Source organism: Cannabis sativa, chromosome 7, assembly GCF_029168945.1.
Source record: "Cannabis sativa cultivar Pink pepper isolate KNU-18-1 chromosome 7, ASM2916894v1, whole genome shotgun sequence".
Taxonomy (NCBI): Eukaryota; Viridiplantae; Streptophyta; class Magnoliopsida; order Rosales; family Cannabaceae; genus Cannabis; species Cannabis sativa.
In genome coordinates, this window is record NC_083607.1 from 50,084,126 (window position 1) to 50,094,827 (window position 10,702).

A 10,702-nucleotide genomic window follows, 5' to 3' on the forward strand; every position below is an offset into this window, starting at 1 on the left:
CTCTTCCATTTATCTCTATTAAGCCAAGCTCAAAGGAAATCATCGTTTCACTTCTATGTCCAGATAGAAGCTATAGATTCCATATCTATGTTTAGCCCTCCCACTCAATTGTACTATCATGTTCCCAAAATGTACGTATCACCCTGACTAGAAAGTAGGCTTAAGTAACAAATCAAAGAACATGAATAACACTCCTGAGATTGAACCTAAGCATGTCAGGATTAAGATCTTTTGATCTAAGATCAACCAATGATATTGACTTAGAAAGATACAACGGTAAGATTATAATATCTTTACCAAGATCAATATCGGTCCCAGTCCAATGTATACTCCATACATCCGATACTGGTAAACTTTGTCAATGCCCTGGAAAGGACATAACAATTATCCAAGGTGTAAGTATACCAATCGCTGATTATCATGCCAGTCTAAATCCAGTGAACTGACAAATCAGGGAATTAAACTTTTGAACATATAATATGATTATATTCCACTGTGCTGACAACGCTATAATCATGAACAAATACATATGTTCTGGACTTAATAGAATTTATACATTAAATATAATCATAAAATAAATCATGTGTACCATGCAACATAAAATACGATTTCTGATCTTTATTAATTAGTAAATCTGATTATATTGAAATGAGTTTTATTTAGGGTACAAAACCCAAAAATCTTATCATTAATTCTCATTATTAGTGAACATGTCATTGCTCTCACTCACAAATTTCGCCATAAACTTATATTTTCATATTCATTTAGTTTTGCTTCATTACAGATCGATAACAATGTCGTTTTTATAAAATTGTTACAGTACTTCTTAGTTACATATATGATTTTTTTAGACTAATTTGCGGTATAAATACCTAAGTTTAACTCTCAGTTGCAAATAAATACCTATGTTTAATTTTTGGCGGTAATAATACTTAAGTTATAATTCTGGAACTTCTCTAAGTACCTAACTGTTAAGTGTTAAGTAAATTGTCACGTAACAATCCTTGATTGGTCTAAATCATTAAATTTTTAATATTTTAAAAAAATTAGTTTAAATATATCAATAAGAAAATGACACGTAGATATAATAACTTAACATTTAACAGCTAGGTAACTACAGAGTTCCAAAAATATAATTTAGGTATTATTACTATCAAAAATTAAACTTAGGAATTTTTTTACGATTGGGAGTTAAACTTAAATATTTATACAGCAAATTACCCTTTTTTTATTATTAGTTTGCCTATTTTTGTTCCTCAATTAATTGCTTCTTAGTGAATTGTTTTCCTGATTATAAGAATGAGACTGTAAATAGGAGTTATGAGATATATTATAGAATATAGTGGAGTGTTTCTTGCCCTAGCTTTGGGCAACACCTCAATATGTGCTTGATTTGGAATTTAGACATTTGGATTTATACTACTTATTTGTAATTTTTCAATTTAGAGGTTGTTTCTACGAATGTTCATCTCAAATTCAATTTGTGGATTTTGATTAGTAAGTGGGTTAATTTGTTAAATTGAATGACGTTCTCTGTTTAATCTTGTAAATGAAACTTATTGTATGTATACACATTGGTATTGAGATAGAGATATTATTGTTCATTTTGAAGCATGGTATGTGTCTCTTTGTTGGCTTGTTTCAAAGTAAAAAAATTTCAAAGAATATTGGTGGTAAAATTATTTGAATTTTATATTTTTTTAATATTTAACTACGTAAATTTAATTTTTGATGGCAAAATCTATTGAACTCTTATTCTATTTTGCTTTTTACACTTTCGTCTAAAAACTTCAATTAAGTGCCACCGTAAACTCCATATGTGTACAAAAGTGTACGTACGACATATTTTTAGTGATCCACGTAATAATTTAAAAATTAATTAAACTTTTTAAATATAATTTTAAAATATATTCTTTTTTTTGTTTTTTTTTCTCAATCTTTTTTATTCTTTCTCTTTTTCCAGAAACCATCCCCCCTTCTTCTTCTTCTTCTTCTTCTTCCATTACCACCATTAGAATCCCAAAACCTTAAGACGACTGAGACCACATGCAATCAACCCTACCGCCGACCTTAGGCAAGACACTAGACGGTGGGACCCCAAGCTACCAGCCCCGTCATCAACCCCGAGACCCCAAACTGCGAGAACCCTAAGTTCGACTTCTTCAAGTGTCAACCATTTCCATTTGTTGGACACAGATCTTGGGCTAGTGTTTTGGCAGTAACTAACAGGGCATTAGCTATGGCCGTTAGCAGATTTCAACACGGTGGATAAGTTGGATGGTGTTTGAAATGTATCGAAACTGTGGTGGTGCTTTCTAAGCTTATGGAAGATGAGATTGAGGCTACTATTGCAGAACAAGAGTTTGAGAAAAGAGAAAATGGGGAGTTATTTAAAATAAAATTAGCTTTGAAATTGAGAAGAAGCTTGTTGCAATTGGATGTGCTTGTTGCAAACTCTGCTTTATCCCCTGCTAATGGAATTACCATTGACAAATTCGCTAGCAAGCTTATCTGAGTAATCGATGTTTTAATTAATTAATTAATTTTTTTGAGATTATTTAAAAAAAAAAATTAATGTAAGGTGGATTTTGTTTGGTGAAATGTCAATACCAACATGGACCCGAAGAAACTTTCCAAGACAATCACCTAAATAATTCAAGTCCATTTCGGTCACGGGACTAAGAAAACCACCAAGTTATTTTCCCATATCCTCTGTCATACAAGAGATAGGAATAAGGTGTAGTTGCACCCAAAATTTCAAACGATCAAAAAGAAGTTTAGAATAATCGTCCACTCTCGTGGGCACCTCCAACGCCAACAATTGGTGTTCAAGGATCCAAGGGCCTCCACCGAACACTATCCGTTTATCAACGGGATCGAAAAAGTGAAACATAAATTTATTTCTACCCACCTCTTCTATGGTAATAGATCCATTAAGCTTCCAAATAAAATCAAATTTTTCAGTCATTTGTTTCCTCGAAATAATTCTAGATGAGATCATTTTGTCGACAAGAGTCCGAGCCACACTATCTATGCCCACGTCGTTGAAAGCTCCTTCTAAATTTGCTTCAATAATCTCATCTTCAATATCGTATCCATCAAAAGACTCATACAGAGCTGCTCATCCGTTATGATCCATGTCAAAAAAATAACGACGCTCCAACAAACAAACTTCAAACACATACTGTCACTTTTTTATAAGAGACAAAGAAGAAAAAAGCGAGATAAAAAATTTTATTACTCTTTTTACATATATATTAAATTAATTTATTAAAATGATATAATGTTGCTAAGTGTATATAGTTAATTTTCTTAATTTCCATTACTTTAAATAATATTTATTTGTAAAATATGATAGATGTTAACCCTATTTTTAAGAGAAATTATCTCATATATTATTTTTTTTATTTTTTTTTAAAAATTTATGGTTGGGGCCGGTGGTTTCTATGTGGGTTGCTATAAGGAATTTAGTTGTGATTTAGGTTGCTCCGTTAGTTGCTATAAGAGTTTCTGTGTGGAATTTTGTAAAAATGTAAAAAAAAAAAAAAAAAAAAAAAACTTGTTTTAAAATGTAAAAATAAAAAAACTCCTATTTTTAATATATTTTACTAATTCTAGATTTAAATTCGTATTTAAATTCTATTTTAAATATTTCTACTTAATTAAATTATATATAACAATATTATTTATTATGACATATATGTATAATATAAAAAACTAAACATAAGTACATTTATGAGAAGTTATTATTTTATTTACAAAAGTACATTTCAAATTCCACTTCTATTTTTTTAGTACCCTTCACATTTTCCTTTCATCAATTCTGTAAGATCCAGCTGTTCTGTGTGATAAATTGTGTTGCTCTGGTCATCTATTTGTTGGCTAGTTTCATCTTGACAAGTCAGCTTAGTGGGTTTAACAAAACATTGGACAACTGTCCTTTTTCTGTGCTGAGTTGTTAAGTTCGTTGTTATTGAGTTGTTAGTATATAATTAGGGATTACTGATTTTCTAACTAACTCTTCTTCTTTGATTGGATAATTTTTCTCTGCTATAGAAAATCTTTTCTTTGTCTTTCTTGGTTGTTTTGCAAGTTATTGCTAATTGGATCTTCAAGGATTGAAGGAGAATCAGTGATCTATTATTTGTCTGAAGGGAGTTCAGATCACGTTGCTGAAGGGATTTCAGCTACAAGGAAGCAAGGGGATCTTGTCTTCCGAAGTCTGAGGAGTCTTAGACTGTTTTGTGATTTGATCGTGATAAAATCAGTAGGGTGATTCTTGTATGAATTGATGTTAGATTACTTTTGATAAATTTTAATCAAAACTGGATACTGTATTATGATTAATTCATAATGAAGGTTATTACCCTGGTTCAAGGGAACCCAAGTAATAGTCGTCTGGAATGAGTTTCTAGGGTCAGATGAAGCTTGTAAACCTGTGTGTTTTCTTATTAGTTTCTTGCAATCCAAGATAAGAATAAGTGTTTAAAATCAACTAAGAAAAAATTGACACAGTTGGGTTTTTCAGATTCCTTCCCTATCAAATTATTAATACTCACTTTATTTTTTTCCTACTTTTTTCATTAAATTTTTCTTTGCTCTCACCTTACCATATATATTATATGTACTAATTAGGATTTTTATTCCCTAAACTTTGACATGTATCAAATTATGCTCCCTAAATTTTTTTAGCCGTTAAAAATTTCTCCTAAACTATTAAAATTGTTGAATATAATGACTTTTTTCTAATTACATTCAATTTTACTAATTCAGTGATTGTATGTACTAAATTATGCTCTCCAGACTTTGATATATGCCAAATTACGTCCCTCGAACTTTGACATGTACCAAATCATGTTTCTTAAACTTTCATCCATGTCAGACTTTTTTTACTAAAATTAGATAAAAGTCTTTAAATCCAACAATCTCAATAGTCCAGATGAGATTTTTAATGATCTTAAAAGTTTAAGATTTATGATTTGGTACATGTCAAAGTTCGGGGACACAAAATCCTAATTAGCTTTATATATTTATATAATATATATAAATTATTTCTCAATATTTGAGAACTTTTAAAAATTAATAACTATGATTAAATGTTAATTTTAAAAGTATAATTTTAATTCAATGACCGATAATATAAAGGAAAAATTAAATCGTTTATGTACTTAATTTTACTATTTAATCAAAAAAATATATTTCTCTATTCACACTATATACATAATATATTTATAATTTGCATAACTTTTTATTATTTTTTCTAACTCACATTCAATCTTTTTTTATCTCTCTTTTGATTTGATGGAACAACCTCAATTATGTAATACAAAAATAAAAGATTTTAATTATTTATTAGATAACAAAATTAAACATAAAAATTTAAATTTTCTTAACAATACTCATTTATGGATAAACTATTGAGAAACAATCCGTGTATATATATAGTTATGTATTCTTTGATCTCACGTTTCCACAAAACCAAACGCTAGTGTTAAAGTTTAAATAGAAAGCTCTTGATTTATTTTGAAACATATACCACCATGAGAATTTCCAACCCCCTTACAATGTTTTAAAGAAAGAAAAGAAAAAAGAAATAGAAAACTGATAATGCAAATAAACTAAAAATAAGACAAATGAATGCATCATGTGTTGGTTATATAATATGAGTACTAGAACTTATTATACTCATATATATAGATGCATGCATGCATAATTTACTGTCCAGCAGCAAAAGCCTCAACTGGGAAGGTTTTGGTGATCCCAGCAAAGCTCTTAAAGTGAATTTTGCCTGTGGCGGGATCATCGACGACGATCTCACTAACCGGTGGCCATAACATGAGCTCTTTTGCCTTAACACCCTTGAGCTTCTTAATTTTCTTTGGTCCAACAAAGCCATTGATCTCAGTGTCATAGCTCACAAGTTTGCTAATGATTTTGAAGTTGTGCTCTACTTTCTTCTTCTGTTGAATCCACATGTACCCAGTGCTTCTCACAAACCCTACTTCAATTACATCAGCAAGAGGCAAAAGCCCCATTGGTAATCCAAACTCTTCCAATAGAGAAACTGCCAATTTCAACCCTTCTTCATGACCTTTCTTCACTACTCCTCCTTGCTTTGGATCTGCCATGATGATCACACTAAGATTTTTTCTTGAAATTCTCTTTTTGCTTTAATAAATTACTAGTGATATATAATATGTTCTTCTTACTAATTAGAAGGTGCTATTTATTGATACTTCCATTACTTGAAAGAGACAACTAAAGTGGAGAAACCGAAGGAAATTAACATTGAAAATACCACCATTTTTTTTCATTGTAATTGTGTTTTAGTCTTGTCATTTACTTATTACCTTTATTTCATTGTCTGAATATATACCATTAATTTATTTAATTTGTTTAGAGTGTGATAAGTAAATAATAAAACTATTTAATTTGTTCTATAATAAAACTTTATTTCAAAGTTGTTTCACATTAATCTTGATCATAAGTAATTTTTGTCAAAATTACACGTGGATCAATATCCAATACAAAATTTGTTGTGTTATTTATTTATTTTGAGAAAAAATAATCTCATTAGTTAAAATCTCATGAGTAAAATCTTAAAAGGAAAAAAAGTGACAATCAATCACTATCAATTTCTTCTTTAAAAAAAAATCACTATCAATTTCTAATGTCACACAAATATAATTAGGGTCGCCAGATCATTATACATAAGATCATTCAAAGAAATAACTAATTTTGCCAATAAATATATCATTCCAAAAATTATTAAGCAAAGTCATATAAAATAAGTTAAAAGGCACATTTGATGCCTAGCATTACCTATATAGATATTTTATTGATATTGCACTACTAAAAAACCCCAAATTCCCGTCGGTTTTACACTGTTGGCCAAAGAATTCCCGACAGTCCATAAAACCGTCGCCTATACGAGCGTCGCGGATACTGGGTAGAATAGACGATGGTCGAAAACTGTCGAGAAAATAGTATGGGCCACAGTTTAAAACCGTCGCCTATAGTGTTCACTATAGGCGACGGTTTTCAACCGTGGACTATAGTATAGGCTACATTTTAAAACCGTAGCCTATAGTATAGGCCACAGTTTAAAACTGTCACCTATAGTGTTTTAGGCACAGTGTTAAACCGTAGCCTATACTATAGGCCACGGTTTTAAACCGTAGCCTATAATATTGTACTCAAATACAACTTTTAGGCAAGAATGAATGCATGCATGTGATTTAGTGAGTTTAAACTTAATTAATTAAATAAATAATTAATTAGTACATGCTGATTCTCCAATAGGACTTGGCCATATATACAACAAGATGGGCAGTAACAAATCTACAACAAAATATTTATGACGAACACTCTTGAAAGTTTACCCAGTCACACTCAAAAATTATTTAGGCTTTGCAAAGTCATTAGCTATATTGGATTTTTTATTTGAGTTTACAATTTTAATAAACAATACACATATGAATATTGGATTTACAGAAAAGATCCGTGTGAATATTACAGGAGCTTGTCAAATTAATGAAATTGAAAAAAGTCAATGCATTAATGTTCATCATCAACATAAAAGGTTCAAAATAACACACACACATATATATATATTAAGAAGACAGTAACTAAAAAACTAGGTCAAAGGCACCCTGAAGTTATAATCACTAAGTTTAGGAGTGAACTCAGTTCTTGTCAATCCTCTTGAAAGGGTTAATGTTTAGATCCACAAGAGAGTACCAAAAAGATTCTTTAAGTCTCTTCCAAAAAGATGGACACATACCATGAATTAACAAGCTAGTTCTAAAGCTTTGTCCACGCCTGTTGACTTGTAAGAAGCAATACTAGAAGCTTTCAAAAGAGAGCTCAACAAATCATTTTCAATGCATTCGTACCTACAAGTAATCCACATATACACAAGTTACAAAACCATATGCAATCGTATATATACATGCATGTTGATTCTTAAATATATTATTCTTTTTCTTTTAAGAGAGGGAATTATTATTAGTATTCTTCAAAGCAAGTAAATAAAGAAAATAAACAAGAATTAACTTAATCAAAAGAACAACCAGAAATAGGTACACTAGTTCACTAGCTAAGAAAATATTAAAAATGTAAGCAAAAACAAAACTCTTATAAAAAAAGGGTCATTACTAAGAATCCTTTTTAAAGACAACTCTCAAATACTAAACCAAACATAATAATCATCATAAAATCAAAAACAAATAACCGAAAACAAAAACCTAACTTCTAATCACTTGGAAGGGGTTTGGTTTTGTTGGATTGTGCAGAAACTTAAAGAAACATTGTGAGAGGAAGTATTTGAAGGTATAAAATATATTAAGTATTTGAAGGTTAGTAACTACTTTTATATATGGCTTGTTTGAAATAATCTTACATATATGTGTGTATATAACTGCAGAGTGCCTGGAGCTAGCTATTGGAAATTTGAATGCAATGATGAAAATTAAAATTTTTAATGATTTTAGCAAAGAATACGAGGTGATGAAGTTACAATATATATTACAAATAATAATGAGTTTCCTATATCAAAAGATACTGTTGACAAGACACCGCATAAATAAATGATAGAACCACAAACACAATTTCAGAACATCTCTTTCTCATGTTCACACAAGCACAATGTTTATTGATCTTTACTTTATGGGTTACCATTAAAAGAAAATGATAGCTAGGAGCACAACAAATACAATTGCAGAAACTTATAGGCAGGCAAGAAAAAAGAAACAATGGGAACGAAAATCATAAAGTCATTAAATATACTATACACTTAAAACGCCTATTACATGGGATCAGAATATATAACAAGGATATATAAATGTAAGTGAGATGGGTTTTGTGAACAATTGCAAAAACTTATCTACAATTGTAATCCCCATAATCAAATAAAATGAATATTATATATTCTCAGTTCCAACAAAATAAGCGCAATTAGGTGTTAGCTTAAAGTTGGGATATATAGTAAAAGAGCTACTGTGTTGGTGTATCAGAACATATCACTATGGATTCTTCAATTTACTTACAAATACAAGCTATTAGCTATCAAAAACACCACCACCATATCACCATAGATATCTTTATCAACGACTTTAGACACCACTTCTGTGAGATAACGAAGGGCTAGTGTTGATCACATGTTGATATCTTTAATGTTTTCAGTAGGGAGTTCTTCCTTAAATAATAGAACCTGTAATGGGAAATTGACTTATAACTACTCACCTAACCACATGGAAGCTGAGGAGAAGAGGTGAGCAAGTGAACATGTAAAATTCCTAAGTTTAGGAAGACCAACTCTAGGCTAGCTTTTAAACTTATATTGAATCATAATTTTATTTTGGAAGTTTCAGAATGACCTAAAAATCATTATTGAATGTATTGATGGTCTTATAAAGAATGGCAAAGAGAAGAGTAGAAAAATGACATTGTAAGCTATTAACAAGGAAAAAACAGCTACTGGCCCTTCGTTATCTCAACTTCATTTTCTTACAAAACATTTACAATAATATTAATTACCATCTTTCAAACGAACAACTAACAACTAAGTATGCTCACACTGCCAGACAGAAAAGAAATATATATATACACTGAGGATATACAGGCAGAGAGAACCTGATAAGATGGGGGTTTTGGGATTCTGAGGCTGGGAAATCCCGTGGTGCATGTCGATCGGACCGTCGAGGACCAGAGCTGGCCTGGATGGATGGAGCAGTGACGCCAAGTAGTTGAGAGGGAAACTAGAGATAGGGGGCTCGCGGTTAGGGCAACGACAAAGGCAGCTTTCTGCTCGCGGTTGGATCTCGTCGATGATGAACACACAATTACATCTGAAATCAAATGAAAAATACAATAAATACATATTCAAACATATACAATAATTTACATATTCAAAAAACTTACGACTCTGCCTCTAGCTGGAATTGGAAGGAGTGCCAATGGTGGTGGTGGCTCCGCCTCCGGCTGTGTTTTGGGTTAAAGATGGTGGAAGGTGGATCGATAGAGATAGGAGCTGATAGAGATGGAGGGTTAAGGGCGAAGATGGAGGGTTAGCGTGTCTGAATGTGTTGATGAGAGAGGAGTTTTTTTATTTTAGGATCCCCTTCCCCGACAGTTTTGAACCGTCAGTCAAAGTATGGGCCACAAGTTTAAACTGTGGCTAATACTTTCACCAATAGTTCTAAACTGTCGAGAATAATGCATTAATTTTTTTTAAAATTTTTTCCCTACATTTATTAACCGTCGCCTAATTTATACGAGGGTTAAAAACTGTGGCCTATAGTATATTATAAGCGACGGTTTTTAACACTCTGATAATTTTTTTAGCGACAGTCCCTTAAAAAAAGCGTTTTTGGGACTGTCGCGAATTCTGCCTATTGTAGTAGTGTTGAAATAATTATGTCTCACATTAATTAAATAATTATTATACAAATATGACTAATGATTTATAAGACGCTACATTTAGATGGTAAATACTATTGTTTTCTTATAACAGTATCTTATTAATAATTTCAACCTTTAAAAAAAGGTTCCTTATTAAGGGGAATTGGCCAAAATAATTAAAATAATTAAATATGTTTTTATTTATTTACTAGATGAGAGTTACGTGGCAAGCCACGTAAATATTACTTCTATTTTAAGTTCTTGTAGTTTTTGTTTAAGAATTTAGTGACTAATGGTAAAT

The 10,702-nt window shown here is 30.9% G+C and overlaps 1 protein-coding gene and 1 long non-coding RNA gene across 2 annotated transcripts; both read right to left on the bottom strand.

Annotated features, from left to right (window-relative positions):
- Window positions 1-5,549: 5,549 nt before the first annotated feature.
- Window positions 5,550-6,170, bottom strand: LOC115697376 (uncharacterized). The gene has a single exon (XM_030624355.2). It carries the CDS (start codon window positions 6,126-6,128, stop codon window positions 5,715-5,717), a length of 414 nt encoding a protein of 137 aa, XP_030480215.1. The 5' UTR covers window positions 6,129-6,170; the 3' UTR covers window positions 5,550-5,714.
- Window positions 6,171-7,530: 1,360 nt separating this feature from the next.
- LOC133039865 (uncharacterized) lies at window positions 7,531-10,321 on the bottom strand. Its single transcript, XR_009688802.1, has 3 exons — window positions 9,922-10,321; window positions 9,634-9,848; window positions 7,531-7,895 (listed from the first exon to the last, which is right to left on the bottom strand). It is a non-coding gene; the product is annotated as an uncharacterized LOC133039865 (long non-coding RNA).
- Between the last annotated feature and the right edge of the window lie 381 nt (window positions 10,322-10,702).